This window comes from Psittacula echo (genome assembly GCF_963264785.1).
Source record: "Psittacula echo genome assembly, chromosome: 3".
In the NCBI taxonomy this organism is placed as follows: Eukaryota; Metazoa; Chordata; class Aves; order Psittaciformes; family Psittacidae; genus Psittacula; species Psittacula echo.
In genome coordinates, this window is record NC_137736.1 from 6,499,742 (window position 1) to 6,522,989 (window position 23,248).

At 49.6% G+C, this 23,248-nt stretch overlaps 2 protein-coding genes across 2 annotated transcripts; both read right to left on the reverse strand.

Annotated features, from left to right (window-relative positions):
- Window positions 1-1,155: 1,155 nt before the first annotated feature.
- Window positions 1,156-12,904, reverse strand: POPDC2 (popeye domain cAMP effector 2; the record flags this gene model as incomplete). The annotated part of the gene is made up of 4 exons (XM_080612765.1): window positions 1,156-1,241; window positions 5,355-5,721; window positions 10,013-10,121; window positions 12,414-12,904. 4 exons carry the CDS (start codon window positions 12,902-12,904, stop codon window positions 1,156-1,158), a joined length of 1,053 nt encoding a protein of 350 aa, XP_080468891.1.
- A 5,853-nt stretch (window positions 12,905-18,757) lies between these two features.
- Window positions 18,758-21,609, reverse strand: COX17 (cytochrome c oxidase copper chaperone COX17). The gene is made up of 3 exons (XM_080613463.1): window positions 21,275-21,609; window positions 19,361-19,467; window positions 18,758-18,966 (listed from the first exon to the last, which is right to left on the reverse strand). Exons 1-2 carry the CDS (start codon window positions 21,391-21,393, stop codon window positions 19,383-19,385), a joined length of 204 nt encoding a protein of 67 aa, XP_080469589.1. The 5' UTR covers window positions 21,394-21,609; the 3' UTR covers window positions 18,758-18,966; window positions 19,361-19,382.
- Between the last annotated feature and the right edge of the window lie 1,639 nt (window positions 21,610-23,248).

Genomic DNA, 23,248 nt, shown 5'->3' on the forward strand with positions numbered 1-23,248 from the left:
ACGGCCATGTCCCCACACCTCTCTGCCAAGAGACACAGAGAACACCCTGCCCTGAGCGTGCTGATGGAGGGACTGACGGTCCTCACTCCTTCCCTGGATGTCTGCCCTGGAGAGGCTCCTACCCTCACCACCCAGCTTGGCTGCACCAGGCTCTGTACGGCAGTGGATTCCTCCACCAGCACTGCCATTTCCAAATCCCTGACAGAGGAGATGGCTGGGGAAGCTCATCAGCCAAAGCCCGTTGCAGCTGAACCTGAAGAGGCTGTTTCTCCACGCTATTTTCATCCAAGATATTGCACTTCTTCCTGCCAGTGGCTGCTCTCACCAGAGATGCTTTGTACTCACTTCTTCACTCAGTGTGTGCATCCTGACGTCATCCCCTACTGAGCACACTTACACAAAAATAAGGGGGAGTGGACAGACACACACGGATTCAGGCTCTCCTTCTTGTCTACGCCTGCCCCCAGTCCCAATTCCTCCCCTTTGTTACTTCACATAAATCAACTCAAACAACCTACCGTTCACCAGAAGTCGATAACTTCTTTGAGAAGTGGTGGTTGTCATAAATGAGAAATCCTAACCCCTGGAAAAGTAATTTCTGGTCTTATTAGAGTGGATGCCCACTGAGGTGCATGATACCAAATCTCTGTATCATGCTGTCCATTGCAAGCCCATTACCAAAGCCGTCAGGCAACCCATTTTCCCCTGTCCTTTCCCTCCGTGCCTTAAGATCGGCCCAAGCCTTTCAAAGAGTGTCACCTCCCTCTCCAAATCCTCAAACACCAGTAGTTTCATCTCTGACTTTAATGAGAATCATTAAATCAAAGGGAACACAGATTCTGTGAGCAGGCTGGTACCGCTTGCAGCGATACCGGTGTACCTTGGTATCAGAGCTGCCGACACACCTCAGAGATGCAGGACTAGAAAACAAACTGTGGAAGCACACTGGGGCAGGCAGCTCTGGTGAACAACCACGGGGTGGGAGGTGCTGGAGTGTCACACTGCAGTCTCATGCGTGTAATTCACGTGCTCCTGAGTGTACACGTCTGCAGGCAGACGTCTCTGTGCTTGCTAAAGAGTGTCTCTCTGGTCAGAAACCTGTGTGAGCATACGCTCCTTTGGAGGGGCTTCGGGATCAAAACAGCTTGTTGTTCCCTAGAGTTCGGGTGTCTGAGTGGGAGCCAGAGGGGCTCGTCCTTTGCAGAGAAGGTGGGGAGAACTCCGGAGAAGGTTTCCAGATGCTGCAGAGAGAAGGAAGGCAGGAGAGGGGGAAAGAACAGGGAGGAGAGGGAAGACAGAGAGGCAAAGAGCACACCATTATTATCACAGGAATAAATCTTACTTCCAAATTTCCCAAGACACAAACCTCATGGAGCCCACCATTATTTGTCTTTCTCCTTTTCTTTCCTAAATTACCATGCAAAACAATTCTTCAACATGTGATAAGTCAGAAAATGGGGCACCCTGAGACAGCAAAACCAGCTTCCTCCAAAGCATTTTCTGTGGTATGAGTGAAACAGACTCCACAAGTTCTTGGTTTTGCTCTCAAAGCAGGTATGAAACAATTCTTACTAACTTAGAGTTAACAAGCTACAGGCCATCAAGCATCCCTCCCTCCATCCACCTCACTCACTAGATAGAAAGCCAGCCACAAGATACATCCATGCAAACCTAGGTAGCAACAGCTTCACATCTTGCAAGCACTTGACAGCAGCAAACTAGAACAAATGCAATATGAAAAGGAATAAAAAGCAGGTGGCTTTTGCTTGGTTGAATTTGCGTGCAAGGAATAAAGCTTAGTTTGCTATGGAGCACTGAGCTGTACAGCAGTACACGGCTGAAGCAAATCTGGAACAGAACCTTTACCTGCCCCTTTCAAAGAGGCAGCCTGTAAGTTATGGAAATCTCTCTCTTCCTCAGAGAAATCATGTGCTCATCAGTGTGGTATCACAGTCTGTCTTGCCCATAAGCAGACTAGAAACTCTTTCCAAGGGCCTGGATTATAGGAATAACAGACCAATATAATGTCCCAGGAATATTGTCTTCTGCATGACTTTTGCAGCACTTTGAGCATTCCAGAATTGCCCTCCTGTGTGTGGTATTGCAAGGTGGCCAGTGTAGTGCCAGAAAATGGAAAGGAATGTGATCTATAGAAGCACTTCAGCACAAGGAATTTTGAGAGCTGGAAGTTGATTACCCAGGTTGGAAGCTGTTGGGGAAGGAGATGAGGGCATAGACCAGGGAGAAAGCCCCAGGGGAGCTCTGATCTCTGGGACCGCAGCTATCACTTACTTCAAACAATGACACTGCAGGGAATATACCTGTTTGTTATGCACATTTTAACCACTTCCAAGGGAAAAGTTATGAAAGTGCTTTCCCTAGACCATGGCAGACCTGCTCAGGTCATCTGAGCTGTGGCAAGTGCCTGGCCAGAAGAGGAAACTGCAGCCTCTCTGTACCACTGAGTTTCGTGGTTAGGCACCCAAGTCGCTGTGGAGTACTCTCTGAATGTGAGAACCGCTTTTGTGCTGCTGGGGCCTAAAAGGATGCTGGAGAGGGACTCTTCATCAGGGGCTGTAGTGATAGGACAAGGGGTGATGACTGAAACAGGGGAAGTTCAGGTTAGACATAAGGAAGAAGTTCTTTACTGTGAGGGTGGTGAGGCACTGGCACAGGTTGCCCAAAGAAGTGGTAAATGCTCCATCCCTGACAGTGTTCAAGGCCAGGCTGGACAGAGCCTTGGGAGATGTGGTCTAGTGTGAGGTGTCCCTGCCTATGGCAGGGGGGTTGGGACTGGATGATCTTAAGGTCCTTTCCAACCCAAACCATTCTGTGATTCTATGTGATGTGATTAGCCTACCCAAGCACAGTAACAAGGAAGCGCTTGTTCCACTGTTACAAACACACAAAACAGTTTGTGTTTCCTTGCCCTAATTACCTCTGAAATCAAAATACCACACTGGCTCTTGTCTCTGAGGAAGATCATCCTCCTCTCCCACCCCAAACACTGGCCTCTGAAACATATGGGCTTTTATCACAGGTCTACTGCAAGTATCAGCACACCTTGATGTCACCTCACACACAAGATCTAGAAAGACAAAAGCTTCCAGCTTCCAACATGTTTTAAAAGGGTTGTGTGAAAGGAAGAAGAGCTTTGTGTTGTGTGGCACAAGCTTGCCCCAACATACACATACGCGCACACCTCGCGTGTATGTTCACAGGTTTGCCTCTAAAAATGAGTGGAAACAAAAGACCAAGAACCGAAAAAAGCTGTGGTGCTCCCTGCCTCCTTCCTTCTTAAACTGCATTGCACATTCCAGTTTTACTGAGCTGGATCAGGTAGGAGAATTCTGCCAGTGACCTGAGAATGGATACTCTTCTGCTGAGGAAATCTGAGCAATGCACAAAGTGACCTCACCACGTTTACAACACAACCTGCCTTCATTTTCGATTGCATGTATCCAACCAACACGCCTGACAAGGGGATGCTTCTCTCAGTGTTCTTGCCTTGCCAAGTAAGGACTGCAAAAAAGCTAAGCTGCAAATCCCTCTCTCCAGCAGTGGTACCAGCAGGACCAGGGACTTCACATTCCCACAACCTCGATGCTAGAATAAAACAAACTCTTTTTCTCTCTGTGCAAATGAACAAACAAATGAAGACAACCCAAGGTGAAACTCCTGCCAGCTTCGTATCCAATTCAAGCAAAACCAAACTTGCTTTTTCCCCTTTTTTCTTCCCGGCCGTTTTTCGTATCCCAGATGTTACGTTGGGAGGCACAGAAGCAGTGCAGGAACATGACTCAACTCAAAGCAGAATTGCACAAAACAGGAAGATCTTCCAGTTCCGCTTTCAAAAGAATAGAAACTGATGGAACAGGGAGAAATGCCTTTTCCACAAGAGGCCTACTGCGGACAGCAAGTGTGGGCTGACCCAGGCAGCCTTACAATGCAGAGCACCGAGGAGGGACTGCCCCTTTGCCGTCACAGCAACAAGGCTTGTGCACAAGCACTGGGGTAGGGAAGATGACTGCAGGGAGTCAGTGGGTCCTGGGTCAGGAATAGACCCAGGGAAGCGCCAGGGTGTGATGGTGAACCGTGTTCCTAGGTGCCTGCACCCAGCTCTGCAACTTCCTCCCTGCCACGCAGGCCCAACTGGGCCATATATAGTGGTCACTTCTGGGACAGAAATCCCTGCCCCAGGCTTGGTGTCTGGCTGCTGGATGCCAGAAAGCCGCTACGATGGGGTGGCGGTAGCTCTGCAGCTGGCCTGCAGTGGCTGGCTAAAAGTAATGGAGTGTGGAATTTCTCTCTGGGCCACTTGGATCTGGATTTCAAGCCCGAGGCACCCTCCTGTCTATTTCTGTTTGCCTGCATCGCTCCTCTGCCCTCACATCCACCAAGCCTGGGAATCTTTCCCTTGCAGAGTAAGGAGCTGGCATTTTGGAAGACAGCATCTCATTCCCACTCAGCAGAGAGCAGAGTCTGGGGTATGCTAAAACTGTTTTCAGCCTGTCAGTCCACCCAGGGAGGCAAGAGCTGTGCCACAGGCAGTGTTAGAGCTCAGCACCCTGAAGAGACAGAGCAGATCTGGCTGAGATGAGGCTCAGCAGAAACAAGGACAGAGCAAATGTGGGGATGAGCTGTGGCAGGCAGGAGGAGGAAGGACTGAGATTTCTCCCCCTGCCCAGACTGAGCACTTGAAGGGCGAACAGCAGCTCCTTGCTATTTACTCCTTGTAAACCCTGCAGCTGTTTCTACCCCTGTCACCATCTCCTGGCTTGTTTGCTCTTTCACCTGCAGACATCTTCCTCAGCTCAGTACTGGCATGTCTCTAGGCACAGCTCTACCTCATGGCAAGCCAGGTCAAGCCCTGTGGGGTCTCTGCGGGCACTCATGTACCACCCAGCAGCCTGGGCACCATTTCAGTTTCTCTGCCTCTCGTTTCTCTGATGGAAGGGAAGAGCTTCCTATGGCCGGGTTACAGGCCCTTCCACCCCACAGTGTGGCTGGTGCCTGGAGTTAAGCCTCTACCCTCCTGCTTTTCCCTGGGACAATCACAGAGCTCGAGCCCACCTCCCGGGATTCCCTAGGGCAGCAGGCAAAAAAGGGCTAGGGACCAGCAAAACCATGGCAAAAAAGGGCAAGAGGTGGAGGCTACCCCTCTGCCTGGGCAGCCACATCCCAGGAAGGACTTGCTTCCACAAGCGGGTACTTACGCGGGGGTCCCACACAGGGTGAGGCGTGCCCATGCCGGGAGTGCCCTCATTTCATATACTCCCCTTCGCTCACATAGTCCATAAAAGACCCCGGCAACTCAGCAAAATCTTCCAAGACAAGACTGGTGGAATCCTCACCCAGCAGGTCACTGTCAGGCCGGGATGCCCGGGGCCGAGGAGCCGGTGGCGGCGGTGGCGGTGGCTGCGGAGGGGGCTCAGAGCCATCAGCCTGGCCAGAGGCAGGCGGTGACTCCTCGCAGTCCTCCGACTCCCCCTCGGAGGAGGCTGGCCCGAGGACGTGGTACAGGCTGGGCAAGCGGATGTCGAAGTGGAGGCCGAACTTGGCAAAGAGCTTCTCATTGAGGGAGTAGAGCTTCTCTGAGATGTCATAGCCCAGGTGGGAGGAGAAGAGCCGGGCAATGTAGCGGTCCTTCCTCAGGAGGAGGTACAGCTTCTTCCTCGGCCAGGTGATGAAGCTGCAGTCGGTCTCAGCCGTCAGCGTGACCTGAGGGAGGGAGAAGAGTAAGCCCCGTTGCCTGGGGTGGGTAACTCGCCTTGGGGCTGCATGCTTCTCTCCAGTGAAGGCCCCCAGCCTCTTCAATGCATGCTCTCCTTGGAGCCAGATCATCCAAGCTGGTCAGATACATCCTTACCTACCTGTTTCCCTCCCCAGGGAGCCTGAGGCCAGGTTTTCCTATGCAATTACTGGCATGCCCTTACTTAACCTAGCCAAGTGGCTGGCTAAATATCACTCTCTCACTTTCAAATGATGCTCCCTATTGACATGCGAGTGATACAACTGAAGTGAGCAGGGCAGCACAGGCTGGGTCCAGAGCACAAGTGTGATGAGGAATGGCTGAGGGGCCTGGGGGGGTTTAGTCTGGAGAAGAGAAGGCTCAGGGGGGACCTTATCGCTCTCTGCAACTGCCTGACAGGAGGATGGAGTGAGGTGGGGTCGGTCTCTGCTCCCAAGGAACAAGTGATGGGACAAGAGGAAACGGCCTCAAGCTGCACAAGGGGAGGTTTAGGCTGGAGAGGAGGAACAACTCCTTCCGCAGAGGGTGCTCAGGCATTGGAACAGGCTGCCCAGGGCAGGGCTGGTGTCATCATCCCTGGAAGTGTTCACACACCGTGTAGACAAGGCCCTCAGTGCCATGGGTTAGTGGTGGCCTTGGCACTGCTGGGGTAAATGTTGGATTCGGTGATCTTAAAGGTCTTTTCCAACCTGGTTGATTCTATGATTCTATGATGTCCTCATCCCTCCACAGACAGGCTGCAGAGGGGGTGTTCTGCATGCCCAGCCAGCCCTGCGGCAGGCTGCCAGCACATCCTGCTGCTGGATTGCACAACCCTCTGCCGAGAAGGCCCTGGGAGTGGGAAGGGCCACCTGGAAGGCTTGCCTGGTCACCCTGCACAGGAGGGACAGCCTGTCTCACCAGCTTTCTTGGGCGCTGTAGGGCTGGATGGCTTTGAAGGAGGTGGGCACAGCTCAGTGAGAGGGGTTTACTGTGTGTTTAGGTAGGGAGCTCACCTGAGGCTTTGTTGGGTTGATGTTAGAGAACATTTCATTTTGCTTTGGGTTTTGCCAATGTAAACAGAGCCATTTTTCCCCCTAGCTATAAGACCAGACTATTAATAACAAAAACTGTTATAGAATACATGAGTGTATATTGTAATATATAAATATAATAATTATGATAATAACACTAATAGATAAGAAAGACAGGGAGGGTCAAACTGCCTTGGGCTAAAGAAGAACATCCGAGTGTAATGAAGACACCAACATGTGAACAAGTGCAGGAGCCAAAATATCCCGGGGGCTCCCTTTCACCCTGTATCAGGGGTCTCCTTGGCTAGCCACCATGGCAGAGTGCCACTGGGAAGCTGAACATGGTCTGGGTGCATGTGCGTGTCCTTGGGTTTGATATTTAATGCCGCTGCCATGCAAGCAGCTGCCTTATGAAAGAAATATAGGAGATAAAACCTGAGAACTTTCCCAGGCTTGAGGTGAGCAAGAGGAAGGGTCACACGGAAACTGAAGTGACCAGATTCTCATTTTCCTAACCAATTCTGGCACAGCAGTCAAAAGCCTCTGCTTCTCACGGGGGATTAAGTGAGATGTAATAAGAAAACCTGCCTCCTAACCAGGACAGCAGGGCAGATTCCACTCATGAATCCCCTCGACACAAGTGCGGTGGCATGGGCAGAGCCCATAATTCAGTCTTCTGGGGAAAAGCGCCAGCCCTGAAACCCAACTCCTTCAGGCTCTGGGAGCCAGCAGCCCTGTGGGAAGAAGACATAGCCAGAACAGAAAGCTCAAGGAAACCAGCTCTCCTTGTAGACCACATTGAGTTTCTGCCATTTTTTTAGCGTCCAGGATCAAAACTGCTCAATCCAGACAGAGATGGGGTAAACTTGGGCAGGGAAAACCTCCCATGCACTTCTCCAGCAAAGTCCCAGAGTCACATGTGCACTTTTGTAACCAAATGATTGTGATGCTAGGAATAAGGGTTGAGATATACCACAGAGTATTAGTACTTACTCAGGAAAGACAAGACTAGTGGGTTAAATAGCTGCCAAAAGCACCACATCACAATGGCTAAGCATGGCCATCAAAAGTAATGTCCTGCCAGGAACCTTATTAGTGTATATAAATATATAAAGGGGGAGTGTCACAAGGATGGAGCCAGGCTCTTCTCAGTGGCAAACAATGATAGGACAAGGGGTAATGGGTACAAACTGGAACACAAGAGGTTCCACTTAAACTTGAGAAGAAACTTCTTCTCAGTGAGGGTGACAGAACACTGGAACAGGCTGCCCAGGGGGGTTGTGGAGTCTCCTTCTCTGGAGGCATTCAAAACCCGCCTGGACACATTCCTGTGTAACCTTACCTAGGTATTCCTGCTCTGGCAGGGGGATTGGACTAGATGATCTTTTGAGGTCCCTTCCAATCTCTAACATACTGTGATACTGTGATACTGTGAACTGCTGTGAACATGGACTGGTCAAGTCTCACGTGCTGAATGCTGGTCTCACACAGGCTGCTACTTCTTCATAGAATCCCAGGCTGGTTTGGGTTGAAGGGACCCTAAAGCTCATCCAGCTCCAACCCCCTGCCACGGGCAGGGACACCTTCCACTAGAGCAGGTTGCTCCAAGCCCCTGTGTCCAACCTGGCCTTGAACACTGCCGGGGATGGGGCAGCCACAGCTTCTCTGGGCACCCTGTGCCAGCGCCTCAACACCCTCACAGGGAAGAGCTTCTGCCTAAGAGCTCAGCTCAGTTTCCCCTCTGGCAGGTTAAAGCCATTCCCCCTTGTCCTCAGTAATGTTCCTCAGTAAGCAGCCATGGGTTTGGGGCAATTCCAGCACATGGCTGCAGCCTCTCCCCACCTAGGGCTCTGCCTCCCCATCCTGGTGCCAGGCAGAGCCAACCTCCCTGTCCAACCCTGTATCACCGAGCAGGAGAAAGGCCAAAAGCGTGGTGCTGGCAGGGCTGGTGCAGCCTGGCACCAGCTTGGTCCTGAGCTGTCTCATGCACCACCAATAAAGACACTCAGGAGGTTTGGGAACATTCATTTCCACAGAAATTAGCTCAGAAAATGCTGCCGAGGTCTTTGCAGGTTGCATGCCATCAGACAGCCATTTCCCTGCCTCAGGCACCAGGCAGCCATTGGACTCTCTGCTTGACTCTGTGGCAGATACAGTCCAGGAGCTAGCAGCAATCTGCTGCTGGATTTAAACCCTGTGCAAAACATGAGATACCCTCACCCCTAGCACAGCCATGCTGTTGTTGCCCTCTCTACCCCATTATCTTAGCTCGACATCACTATTTCTGCTCATAAGCCGTAGCCCTGTGGCACAGTTGCACCAGAAGCCGTCTCCTGCAGCTGCTCCTCTTGCAAGGCCATCATCACTGATGATGGCGAAGCTTTAGGAGCAACTACCATGACTCTTTTGTACATGGGACAAATTCAGACCTGAGGAAAGCACGTTCAGAGAGCTGCCCCGGTTTAACCACGTCAGAACGTGGCTGCCCTCATGAGAAAGCCTCATTGCTCTCTCATGACTGTGCCATGTTCCCAAGGGATTAGCAAAACCCCTCCTCGTATGCCCTAACTGATATATTCTAGATAAACATCCTGACAGTGATCAGCCTGCCCTGGAATGTGAGTTAAAGGCAGAGAGATGTGGGCTTAAGTATCCTCCTCCAGAAGGAAAGACAAACAAATACTGTGGGGTGTTGACAGCAAGAGCAAAATCCTTTTAATTGCTCAAATAAGAATTAGTCTGATCTCTCAGCACAGGATTCTTCTGCTCAGAAAGAACCATATTCGGGTGTGAATCATCCTCTCTGCCTCTCCACCCAAAGCACATAACCATCAGAAACTTCTGTGAGGAAGAGGATATTTACGGGTTGACATCACTGCTGCATGTTGCAATGACTGCCATCTGATGCGGGAATGATGCACCCTGCTAGCAGTGCCCAGGGCAAATGCATTAACACAGGTACTAGGGAATGCTGTAATGGAAGAGAGCCAGCAATCCGGCACCCCTTCTCCCTGCTAAACTGGAAGGAGCACCATGCTCCACCATCCCTCAGCTGATAGGAGCATGCACTGAGCTCTTCAGAGGAAGGTAGGAATAAAAGGAACACAACTGATCGCACCATCCTGTGCTGGCTAACCCATGAGGAAGGGGAGGAAAGCGTTCGCAGTTAGCTTTGAATGGCATCATGAGCCCCCTCCATCCCCTTCTCAGACACACAACGAAGCAGCAAGGAGCAAAACTGGGTTACCTGGAAAGTTCCTTCCTCAGAGGGTCGCAGCGACTCCCATTCTGGAGAGTCCAGGAACTGGTATGGAAAGACGTAGTGAAGGAATTGTCCGTCCTGGCTCACTCGGACCCTGCAGAAAGGACACACTTAGGCCACAAAGGAGATGTCACACGAACCTCATCAACTCACACAACATGCAGGCAGCCAGCCCCACCAGGGAGGAAGACTTCTCCTTATCTCATGTGTGTCTCATACCCTCTCCAGGACAGCTGCAGATGCTCCCATCTACGGGGCTGTTGCTCCTTTCTCTATGGGAAAGGATATTTGCTGCCACTTCCCCATATTCCTTCTGCTTTCCATTTCCTAGTACAAAGCCAGCCCTCCTGGGTGCAATGCTTGGTCCTAAACCAGCCCTTCTCACCCTGCAAGACTGCTGCTGCTTTTCAAGCACTTATAAGCCAACTGTTTGTGCTTGCATCTTCTTCCTGTCCCCAGGGTTGCACAAAGACATTCCCTGACTTGATGCTGGGAAGCTGTTACATCCAGAACCTCCCAAAATCACATCGGCCATCATTCCTGACACATCACGCTGCCAGCTCACAGTTAGGTGCACATTACCATTCAACCTCTCTAGGAGTCCCAAGTATCCCTTTCCCTTATTTTTGCTACAATTGCCTACCAATGTCAAGGTCAAACCTGCACCCAGGAAGCAGAGGATAGCTGTGCAGGCCTGGGGCAGTGGCAGGGCATTCTGGAGCTCTATTCTTAGCTCTTCACCACCAGATTTGCGGCCTCTTTCCTTCCTGTCACCATGTTCCCCTGTTGTACAATGCGCAAAGACAACTCAGCAAGAGCAATTCAGGAGTTACAAGGCTCAGTTCACTGCTGGCTTCCAGTCAGCTGGGGGTGCTGCCTGGAAGGGTCAGGGATCAAGAGGCACGTTTCTTGATCCAGGCACATTCTGCATTTCCAAGTCCTCCTTGTCTTGCTATCGTCCAGTTTAAGAGGAGGCACCTTAATAGTAGCAATCCTCTGCTGGGTCAGCAAGGACCACACAAAGCAACAGAGTGGATACCAGGAAATGCAAATCCAATCCCATCTCCACAAAGCATCCTGTATCAGCCAAGATACACACTTCCCACTGCAAAAGAGCAGAACAGCTACCCCACCAGCACCAGATTACTGTCCATTGCAGCACCTTCATGCCTGAAGAGCAGCATCAGATTATCCAGCACAGGGCAAGACAACACAGACTCTTCCCACTGGCACACAGGTAAACTTCAGAGCATGCAGACCACAGAGGTTTGGTATGGGGAAAGACACCTAATGGAAACACACATTCCCCATTTCCTCCCAGTGCTTTGCCATTCAGCACTGGTGAGTGGTCCCAGGATGCTCTTAACACATCCTAGAAATGGGACAAACACCAAGAAAAGGAAGAACAAGCCTTCCTTACACATCCCCTCACCAGAGAGGATGGACCACCACAGTAAAACGTAAGTCCTAGGGTGATGCTGGGTTTGTCTTTCTAAAGGAAAACCCTTATGAAACACACTTCCTACAGCTCAGCACTGCTCCCATTTACAGATCTCCTTTCCCACTTTCACTTGATATTCAGTGCCAAGTGCCTGGCAGCAGCTGGGAAGCTAGTATCATTCCTGTTTGTATGCATTTGGGTTTTGCACATCACAAAGAGAAATGCTCATAAAGGCAAGCCACAAGATCTCCAGGGAACAAATGCCAGTACTTGCTCAGCACAATTCACTCAATAATCAAATACCCAGTGTGACTATCTAGGTCCTCAAGGTCCTCCTCGGTAGTCCAGAGGAAGAAACATGATGAATGCATGACAGCACAGGGAAAGAAAGAGGCCTGATGAGGATCCACCACAGGAAAGTGTGCTCTCTATGGATGAAATGACCCTCAAAGTGAGACATTTCAGAGCCCTGAGGGTTGAGGTGATGGGAACAGTGGTGGGACCTCTCCCTGAACACTGCTCTCTGGGGCAGCAGGTGGACTCAGCACACTCAGTGCACAGCCGTTCGCATCACAGAGGTGTGTCTGGTACCCCCAGAGACCACAGGTCCAGACACACTGCCTTGAGGAACACTCTCTGACAGCCAGTCTGCTCCCACCAGAAACGAGACAACTTTAAAATGACAGAGAAAGAGGCACAGGTTCCCCAGCGGTATCACAGCATGGCTGAGCTGGGTGCTTCACTGCACATGGCCTGATTCTGGGACCCATTCCCTGAAATACCCACTCTGCCCCCCTTCCCAACAAACAGATGTATATCTCAAAGCCCTTTCAGATGAAGGAAACAATCCTCACCCCAGAGGATGAAACCACAGAGGGTGAAATCACTACAATAAACCACGGCACTTTGCTGTCAGACATTGCTTAGAAACAGGAGAGCCTTTACCTGCCAGACAGCAGCAACGAGAGGCGGTCAATGGGCGTCTTGCCCTCCACCGCATAATTCTGGTCTCTGACGAGCGACTGGACCTGCTCTTCACAGCACTTCACAATTTCTTTGTAGACATCCAGGGGCACCTGCAAGGGCAGGTACATGGTCTTGTAGAGGAGGTTAAACTCTTCGGGGATGGTGTCTCTGCGGAGCCGGTAAGCCAGGTGAGCCAGCTGAAGCAAGCAGGCGAGGACGAGCAGCATGTTCCAGATGAAGATATCCAGTCCGCAGGCACTCAGCCAGCCCCACAGGGCATAGCAGAAGTAGCCTGGGGCCAGGAGGCCAAAAATATAGAGGGACCCAAAGATGCCACTTCCCCCCATGTAACCCAGGAGGACAATGCAGCTGGCCAGATGATAAGCTGCCCCCTCCAAAGTGTCCTTCCAGGCATCACACACCGGAGGCTGGAGAAGAGCCTGGTCCCACGAGAGGCTGCTTGCACTCATCCTTCCCCACTCCCCACCCTCCCTGGCTGTCCTGTGCTCAAAATGAATTGTCATACACAAAGGGTGCTGCAGAGGTCTGAAACCAGAGCTGATGTTCCTCCTCCTCCTCCTCTTGAGCACCAGCCGGTCCCACAGCAGCGTGCTTCAGAGTGACATGGTAAAACGCTGCTGAAGGTTTCTGCACCCAAAAACAATCCCAAAAGGGCTCGTTGCTTTGTGTCTCACAGACCGGCGGCTGGCCCCCTCCTTAGCCACAGCACCGAGAAAAGAAACTTGCAAATAGGAGGTGAAAAGAGCTCAATCAAAGGAAGAGTAGAGGCCATTAGCTGGGAAACTCACAAACAGGACAGAGATCTCCTTGCACTCGCTGCTCTCTCGCCTGCCCTCCGGCAAATGAAAATAGCGACCGTGAGAGAGCAGCAGAGGGAGCTGGTGTTGAGTGTGGAATGTGTATCACTTGGCAGCGGAAAGGAGAGAGACCCCAAATGGATAACCATGTTTGGAATTGAAATCCAAGGAGCAAAAGCAGGGAGGAGAACAGAGAGCAAGCATGCACCCGCTACTTAACATAACTCAGGCCACCAGATAAGCTCGGCGCAGCACGAGGAGGGGAAAGGACGGGGGAAAACAACCAGCTTATCGCAGCGGGCTCCGGCCACACATGGGGCTCTGCACCGCTCCGAGCTCCTGCTCTCCTGCAGGACTTTCACCCAGCACTAAAAAGGAAAAAGGTCACCCCCTTCTCCTGCTGTGGCTTGCAGCACTTAGCAAGAGAGGCTGGTTCTCCAGAAATGCTTTCCAGGCGCAGCAGCAGAGCCTCCCCCTTGCCCCAGGGAGCTCCATCTCGTGCAGCGTTTTGGGCCGAGGGCCACGAGGTAAAGCTCTGCACGGGCAGGCAGTTGTGGTTGCAAGTTTAAAGCTACAGTAAATGTGCCACTGGGACCAGCTTCATCTATCACAAAGAGGACACTATCCTGCCTACAACTTTGAGAGTGTAACACTTGGGAGCATGCTCTGTGGGGAAACCCTAGCCGAGGGACGATTCTCCCACCCCACAGATAACAGGCTCTGTAGGGAAGCATCCTCGGGAAACGCCATCTCACATTTTTATTTCTTCATAACTATTTCAGACTTCATTCAATGTGAAAAGCAAACAATTTCCACTTGGGTAACCCAGGACACAGGCACGAGGGACCTGCCGAGTCCAGTCCTCCGTGGTCAGCTACAGAAAAGATGCGTAAATGCAATTTCTCCCCTGCTTCGAGTAACACGCTGTGAGTCGTACAGGCAGGATCTGCCCTGTTGCCTGGAAGCAGTTACATTTCAGGCTTTGACGCAACCCGCACGGTCAGTCAACAGTATGAAGTCAGCCTGCATGGGTCAGTGGAGTAGAGATAGGGTTTCAAGGGTGGTTGTGTTTCAGTCCGAGCTTGCAGCTGCCCTGCCTAACATGCCATTCCCACTGGCACCATTCACTTAAAGACACACTGATAGCCTCTTTTACTAATAGGGCTCTGGATAACACTGTCTACTGGGCAAAGCTGAAGCAACACTTCATGGCAGCCTGAAAGAATTCATCACGAGCTTGGGCAGTACTATCTACCTCTACAATGATTAGTCCACATGCAACACAGAGTGGCACCACTCCTAGGAACAGCAAAAGCTGTGCCATTGTGACAGGTTGCCATGTGTGAAGGAAGGAAGACAAATTAAGCTTTGAACGGGGGGGGGGGGAATGGTTTCTGTTAAGGGAAATCAGGGAACCTTTTCTCCAGTGGTCCCTATAAGAGATCAATCCTACAGACTGAAGCAAAACAAGGCTCAGCTGCAAGAGCTATGGGGAAATGAAGAACCTAATTTCTCTTGACCTTCTCTGCAAAGAGGGAAGGATGACCTTATAGCTGAAGCACTACAATAAAAACCTTATGAGCCAAGTTGTGTTTTTCATACCATTGCCATGTACTTGCTAGATGATCTCAACAACAACTTGTCTACCTTTAAGCTTCTGAAAAAAGATCAATATTATAAGGGGTCCTCTTTCTGAGATAGGCAGACATTTGATAAAATAGGGATATGGGATATCAAGACTGGGAACACTCAGGAGAAAGATACTTCACATAAGACCTCCGAGACAAAACTGAACTGCTGTGAACAGCAGTGTAGAACAATGTTAGAGGAAGCATTCTGAGAAGCAACATTGCAATTTCTGCCCCCTTTCCATACTACCAAGAAACTTTTGCAACAACATCAAAGAAAAGAGACCAAAAAGGAAGTTACTAATTTCACTCCTCGGGTAAATTCCTGAGCTAGAAAATACCTGGAACACAACATTAACAACTTGTTAGGACAAAGAAGGTGCTTCCTCTGGCATCTTTCAGAAGACAAAGAGTGGCGCTCCAGTAACCCCAGAGGCACATGCTGGGGTCAGAGTGCTGCCAGGGATGGAGACAGCCTGCTGTGACCTCCTTACAGAAGGCAGACAGGAAGCTTTAAGCCCACAGCAGTAACAGCACCAAGCTCTCACTGGAAACCATACAGCCTTTCTGAATGTGACGCTGCAGAGAGAATGCTATAGCCTTTCAAAAGGTAGATCTCTGAGCACATGCTAGAGATTGATTTAGGTGTTTTCAGGCCCAGTTTTTCTTTTAAAATAAGGAAGATTTGTAAAGTGGTTGAACCACCAAGGCTCAAATCTTCCTTTCTTCCTAGAGCACACCGTAGCCATGCAGTCTCCACAGCACTTTCAGTTTTCCACCCAGCACAAGTCCAAAAAGCTCTTTATTTTCCAAAGAGAAATTCTATTTTCATGCCTTGCCTTGAGTTAGAACACAGCTTTCCCTCCAGAGAAACTGGGGTCATCCAAGATGAGCATTCAAAAGCCAATACCAATTCAAGGGGGAATGCCACACAAGTATTAAAAGGGAGGTACCAAGGCCCAAACCAATTTGCCATCAAGAGAGCAAGTGCACAGAAAACACCTGAGCAGCATTAACACTCTTCCCTGGAAGAAGAAGTCACATAGACATTACAGCAAAATGAGTCTGTGAAGAAATAAAATAGACATGTCAAGCTTTTCAGCAGTGAAACTAGCAGTCTGTAAACAGATACTCCACTGGTTTCCCCACTTACAATGAATTCAACCAGTAGCATATAATACTTAGCCCCGTGAGATAATGCCATCCAGGTGCAGGCTGCACTATGTTTGCCAAACAAATCCTCTGTCCTGCAGCACTTCACTGAGAGTTTATCAGTCCCGAATCTCACAGCAGCTGGCTATTTTGCCAATCTTCAGGAAGTCTACTGGTTCAATACTGATCCCATAAGCTGAAGATGACTAGTACAATCACCTGTGTTGAGGACAGTAACACCTTGACAGGTTAAAGTCAGAGAGGGCATAATCAGACATTTTTGATTTGTTATGTAGTAATCAAAATCCTTTTTGACAAGGGGTAATGGGTTTAAACTTAAACAGGCAAAGTTTAGATTGGATATAAGGAAGAAATTCTTTACTGTGAGGGTGGTGAGGCACTAGAATGGGTTGCCCAGGAAAGTTGTGATGAAGGCCAGGTTGGATGAAACCTTGGGTGGCATGGTTTAGTGTGAGGTGTCCTTGCCCATGGCAGGGGGGTTGGAACTGGATGATCTTAAGGTCCTTTCCAACCCTAACTATTCTATGATTCTATGTAGTGCATCGCTGGCATTAGTCTGCAAAGCAGGTACTTACATATTAATAAACCCTGTAGCTTCAAAATATTCACATACATAGTCACATTTGATTTACAGCTGTTGGGAAAGGTCTAAAGCCTGCTCCAGACTACCTCATGGGGAATCACAAAGGGACATGTACCGTACATAACTGAACTGCTACACAGTTCAGCCCCATTTCCTGCTACTCCTAAGTTTCACACCCTCCCGGTTATACCAAACACCCTGTGCAGGGTAGTGTCTCACCAGCTCTACTGGTAACTAGTAACACAGCGCCAGTAGCTCCCACTCCCCAAATCAAGCCTTGAATCCACTCCCCAGGAAACCTGTAGCAACAAATTGAGCCACTCAGCAAGAAATGGGATTTGACTACAAGGTTTTCCCATTGTTGCTTTAAGTATAGAGTTGTACAGTACCTTTCTGGCTATGCTGCATATGGGTACCACAGGATCACATCATCTTCATTCCAAAAGCTTTCCATAGTATCTTACCATGCTTTTACCTTCAGGCACACCAAGATGTCGCATTTCTTGAGCTTAAAGAATTTGTAAATTTTGTAAACCGATTTTTTCCTTACCTTGACCCAATTTAATAGCACTGAATCTCACTTGACAGCCTCTGACCCCTGCCCCACTCTTTGTTCTGTAACACCATTTCCACAGTTTACCCAGACTGGACATGCTACCACAAAGCTGGTGCTTGTCCACCTTTTAACATTCTCTTCAGTTCAAGCTCTGGCACGCATTGATTCAAAAATAAATGGCATTATTTAAGTTTCCACCTCAAGATGAGAATAAACACCATGAGGAGTGCCAGGTCCTGCTCCCCAGACAGCTACAGGCCTTCACAGAATCCCAGACAGGTTTGTGTTGGAAGGGACCTTAAAGATCATCCAGTTCCAACCCCTGCCACAGGCAGGGACACCTTCCACTGGAGCAGACTGGCCTGTCCAGCCAGCTCCACATGCATCCCTTCTCATAGGCTGGAAACCAACATGGGCACAACTCTTAAGACAGGAGAGTAGACAAGCAGCAGAAAACTAAGTCTTAAAAGCCCAGCTTGTCCCTGGCAGACATTTTAAAGCGCATTTACTCAGACTCCAGGACCTTCGAGAAACATTTCCAAAAGCAGAGTCAAAACCCTCCTCACACAACTTGAGACAGAGACACCACCAAGCGCTACACTGTAACCATCCACAGCTTCTTCATTGCTATTCAGTGCTCAGAACATGCAGAACCCAGCAGAGAAACAATGATGACTGCACTCATCCCTCCAACAGGATCAAAGCCAGGAGAAGAATCAAGACAAAGCACAGATTTTGTATCTTCAGTCTCTGAAAAGCAAACTCGGCAGGAGAAGGAAGCAATCAGTGATGCTGCCTTAAGCAAAGTCATTCACCAAAGGAAGACCACCACCACTAGGGTTGCACAGCAACATAGTATGAAAACAAAGTCCCTCCATAGGTGTAACAAACTACCAACTGCACTGTTTTGGCTTGATTGCAAAAAGGAACCAAAGGCCACAACCACCCTCCCACTGTCATGTCACACAGGTGAGGAAAAAAACATGTAGAAAATACAAGGCCATGCACACCTAGCACAAGACCTTGAACACAGCAAAAACCAGCATAAAAAAGCTTGTTTTTCAGGCAAATCTACGGTACACACATCTGTAGTCCTCTGCTCCCTTTCCCTTTATGAACCACTGGCTCAAGAATTTGAGTTTGATAAAATCAGAAATAACGCAGCTTGAATCCTAGGGTAAAGCTATTCAAAAGAAGTTTGAAGAATTCTAACAGGGGAAAGCAAATCCAGTTTTGAGTCTAAGGAAAGTTCATTTCATAAGGCTGTGGTCATCTTTTGGTACAAATATAGTTACATCTACTGTCACAAACCGCACTACAAGCTCCAGCACGACTTTGCTGAAAGCAGGAACAGATCAAGTATTAGTGTGATTTCTCAATTTGAATCAGTGAGAAAACCCACCAAAAGCGCATATGTTCAACCACACCACCAGAGGAACCTGTGCTCTCATGTCAATGAGTAAGCAGACTTTTCTCACTCCCTCCACTCCTATAGCACACTGGTTTCAATGAGGGGAACACTGTCATTTCTCTACTTAAAAAGAAACAGAAGTCAGGAACACTGGTCATTTTCAGACTTTTATTAAGAGGAAAAAATATATTTTCTATAGCAGTGATCAAGAGCTAACAGTGGAAAAGCCACAGATGTGATGCACAGTCTATCATTAACAGCTCTTTATAAATAGATTCTTTCTTTATATTTGCTCTTTGAAGTAACTTGCAGAAATAATTTATTTTGCAGCTTTCCAGAACACAGTCACACCACAGACATCACCTAGAAGAGAGAGGAAAGGCAGCTTCACAAAACATGGATTTCCACTGGATACTGAGGGACAGTTCAAAGATAAAAAAAAACCCCAAGCAAACTAACCACCAACAAACCCACAAAACCCAATCCCCCAACCCTAGCATTAGAAATCCAAGGGGAAGTTTGGATCTACTGGAAGACAACAGAGGCACAACCATACTTTGCTGCTGAAGAGCTACACGCAAAGGCTGTATGCTGCCAGAAGGCTTCACCACCCTCATGAGCACTCCAGTGTCAATAAGGAGTACTTTGCCTTCCCTCTCACACTTTTGCCACCATGAACAGTACTCTGGGCCTTCCAGCAGCACCAACTGAGACTCCAGGGCACTTCAGAAGCAGAAGTCCTGAAGGCTGTACTCACCACATTCAGAGTCCTGCTCATCTCATATCTTGAAGCCCAGGGCTCTCAAACACTCTTTGTGAGCTTCAATTAAGTGCCCACAATTTTCTTCGCCCTTCTCGATGATGCTGCAAAACAAAGTGATTTCCAAGGTTCAACATCAAAATGTTTGCTTACTATTAGTCAAAGCCGCATAACTGACAAGCTGCTGGGGACAACCAAAAATCTCTATTCAGCTTCAGAGATCTTTTTGCCTATCCTGCTCAGGGCAGTACTATACTTGCCAAAAACTTCACACCTCTCAGAAAGCTGCCACAGTCTGGAGCTGCATACTTAAAAACCTGACGAAATGAGTAACAGGCTTTCCTATTAACAGGTCTGTGTCTATTCTGGGCAAGTCTAGACAGGGATTTGTTATACAAGGCAAAGCTGTCACATCACCTCAAGTATGCTGATCTCACCAGCAACCAGGTTCAAATAATTTGGTACAGAAGCAACAAAATTTCTCCAGTAAGAGACCAATCCAGAACAGAGAGACCAGTAAATGAGGTTTTAGTCCAGCTTCAGTTGGTATTTAGGGAACCTGAAGGAAAAAACCCCTGCCCAGCGACTGCCAAAAAAATTATTTACCACATATGGTAACTTTTGATGTTACTCATCCATCCAAGTGTCTAACACATATTCAAATAATGGTAAGAGCCTACCACCACTTATATTATCATGTATACCACAAAAGCGGTTCAGACTCCCTCTCTGATTGACCAAAGTGCTTCCTGTTCCCAGAGGTGAGGATTCCAACACTCTGCAAAGCACCAGTCATGGGCCTGATCAACCCTCAGATGCCATGCTATGTTATTATTGCCACCAAAGGAAGAAACTACCAAATTGCGAATAATTAAAATATCCTATTTTCTAAATCATTTGATCATAGAATGTTTTGGGTTGGAAGGGACCTTAAAGCTCATCCAGCTCCAACCCCCTGTCCCCCGGGCAGGGACACCTTCCACTAGAGCAGGTTGCTCCAAGCCCCTGTGTCCAACCTGGCCTTGAACACTGCCAGGGATGGGGCAGCCACAGCTTCTCTGGGCACCCTGTGTCAGTGCCTCAGCATCCTCACAGGGAAGAGGCGTTAAGCTTAATTACACTAAGTAGGGCCAGGTCTGCTGGCTGCCCTGAACAACACCATCTGATCCCGTAACTGCATCCTACCACTCTTTTCACAGGGGGCCCTGGACTCACCTTCACTCTACCACACCCCTAACTTCAGCAAAATACAATGTCCAGCATCATGTCACCTACCAAACAACCAAAGTACCGCCTGTCAGGTTAAAAACAAAGAAATTACAAATGCAGCTATATACCTAATTGTCAAGATTTCACCTCTGTGAGAAATGTCACCCTGAGTCCTAAACCCCAAAAAATCTTATTTAAGAAAACGGCATTTATAATTAATTAAACAATAATAATGCTACTACCTGCTGGTACTTGTTGCTTTAGTTCGTTAACAGTAGGGAAGATTTGTAAGCAGCATTAAAAGCTAATCTCTGAAACCTGTTTTAAACCAGGGCTATGAAATATTAATCTCTTAATTTCTAATTTATCCCTCTAAAGCATGTTCTCCTCCTCCCTTCTCCCATCCCTCTTGGCTGCTCCAGCACCCTCCGTCCGTGTTAGGGAGAGCTCCCAGCATCACCCCGGCACGTTGTTAAGGGCACGAACTCCTGGAAGGCAGCAGGAAGGGGAATGCACCGGGCCAGACCTCGCACATAGGGCGGAAGCGGGCTGAGGACGGGTTAAAGTTAAAACGCCCGTTTCAAGCAGCTCGGTTATGGGCCGCGCCCCCGGAGGGGAGTACCCGCACAGGAGCTGCCGCCCGCCCCGGGGGCTCGGGGCCACCACAGCCCACACCGCCAGCAGCGGCGGCTGCGGCCTCACCAGGCGTCCCGCGCTTTCTTGGTCTCGGGGCAGGCGCAGCAGGGCTTCAGCGGCTTCTTCTCCGCCCGCGGCTCCTCCGCGCCCTTGGCGTCGCAGCTGGCGGCGGCGACCGTCGACATGGCGGGCGGCTCCCGGCGGGCACAGCCTGCGGGGCAAGAACGCGGCGAGAACGGCCTGGGGCGCTCAGCTGCTTTCGGGTGCCCGGCCGCGCCAGCCGCCCCTTCCCGGCCTGCCTGCGCCCAGCGGCACGCTGGGAGATGTAGTCCGCCAGCTTTCTGCCGCCTCTCCCCGCCGTCCCCGGCCCCTCAGGCGGCGGTGTTGTCCGTTATCCCAGAGAGGGCAGACCAAACGTGTCACCCAAAGGGATCCCCACTTCTGTAACGATAAACGAGGTGTCCAAAGAGGCGTTTCCCCAGGAACACTTAACGGCCAGAAAGAAAAGGGAAGGGGGGAGCGGGCAGCAGGGTAGAAAATGGCGTCGGCAGCGGAGTTGTCACCAACCGCAGTGTTAGCAGGCACATCAACAGGGAGGATTTCAGCTGTGCCAGAGCCAAGCTTCATGATCAGAACGTAGTAGCCAGCTTCCTTAAGCTCTTTTTCCCCTAGTCAAGCAGTGGGGAAGATGGGCTCAGTTCTTCATCGCAGTGTGGCAGTGAAGAACACGTGGCTAGGCAAGCATTGCATGTATCACACAATCACAGAACAGTCTGGGTTGGAAGGGACCTTCAAAGATCATCTAGTCCAAGTCCTCTGTGAGGAGCAGGGACATCTTCAACTAGATCAGGTTGACGGAGAACCACATCCAGGCCTCTGGGCAACCTGTGCTAGTGTTTCACCACCCTCATTGTAGAGAACTTTCTCCTCACATGATAAGAAAATAATGCTCATAGCCATCATCATTAGCAACATGAAATATTGCTGTTTCATGGCTGGGGGCCAGCCTGGCTGGTCCCTGCCATAGGCAATAGGGGAAACGATACAGAGCTGCTTTCCCTTTGCAGTCTGCCCCAAACCAGACATCAGCAGCCAGTCTTGCCTTCCAGGTCTCTGCCATATAGAATCCCAGACTGGTTTGAGTTGGAAGGGACCTTAAAGCTCATCCAGCACCAACCATCTGCCACAGGCAGGGACACCTTCCACTAGAGCAGGTTGCTCCAAGCCCTGTCCAACCTGGCCTTGAACACTGCCAGGGATGGGGCAGCCACAGCTTCTCTGGGCACCCTGTGCCAGCGCCTCAGCACCCTCACAGGGAAGATGTTTTTTCTAATATCTAACACTAAATTTACCCTTTGTCATCTTAAAGCCATTCCCCTTGTCCTGTCACTACAGGCCTTGTCCAGATTTCTTGTCGGCCCCTTTAGGCACTGGAAACTGTTCTAAGGTCTCCCCGGAGCCTTCTCCAGGCTGAACAAGCCTGGTTCTCTCAGCCTGCTTTCATAGGAGAAGCTTGGCTATTTTGCTAAGGCAGCCGCTTGCTATACTTGTGTTGCAGCCAGCCCTGATGATGACAGGGTTACACACACACCTATAGACTGGCAAGCATGTTGCAGAGCAAAGGGACATGCCACACAGGTAACATGGGAAGGGCTGCACAGCAATGGATGTGACACTGCTGAGAGCTGGGAAGGGAAAAAGACTATGCCTACTGGGATGCAGCTGCTTTGCCTTTTAATGGGGTGTACCAAGGGTCAAAGGCTAACTGGCAGCTTGTATCATAAACTACGGGGATCCAAAACTGTAGGAACACTGACAAGAACGTTTGGAAGGACAGAAAGTATTAGATTGACTTCTAGAATTAGGTTTTTACACCTCATGGGCAGGTGATCTCATACTTGTCAGTCACAGAAGTGATGAAGAGTAAATAGCAGTGGCTCCTATAAAACAGGTTACATGCTCTCAGTCTCTGCAAAACTTAGGAAATCAAAATATCTGTTAGGGATGAGAACACTCCAGTCAAGTAAAAGATTGAAAGGG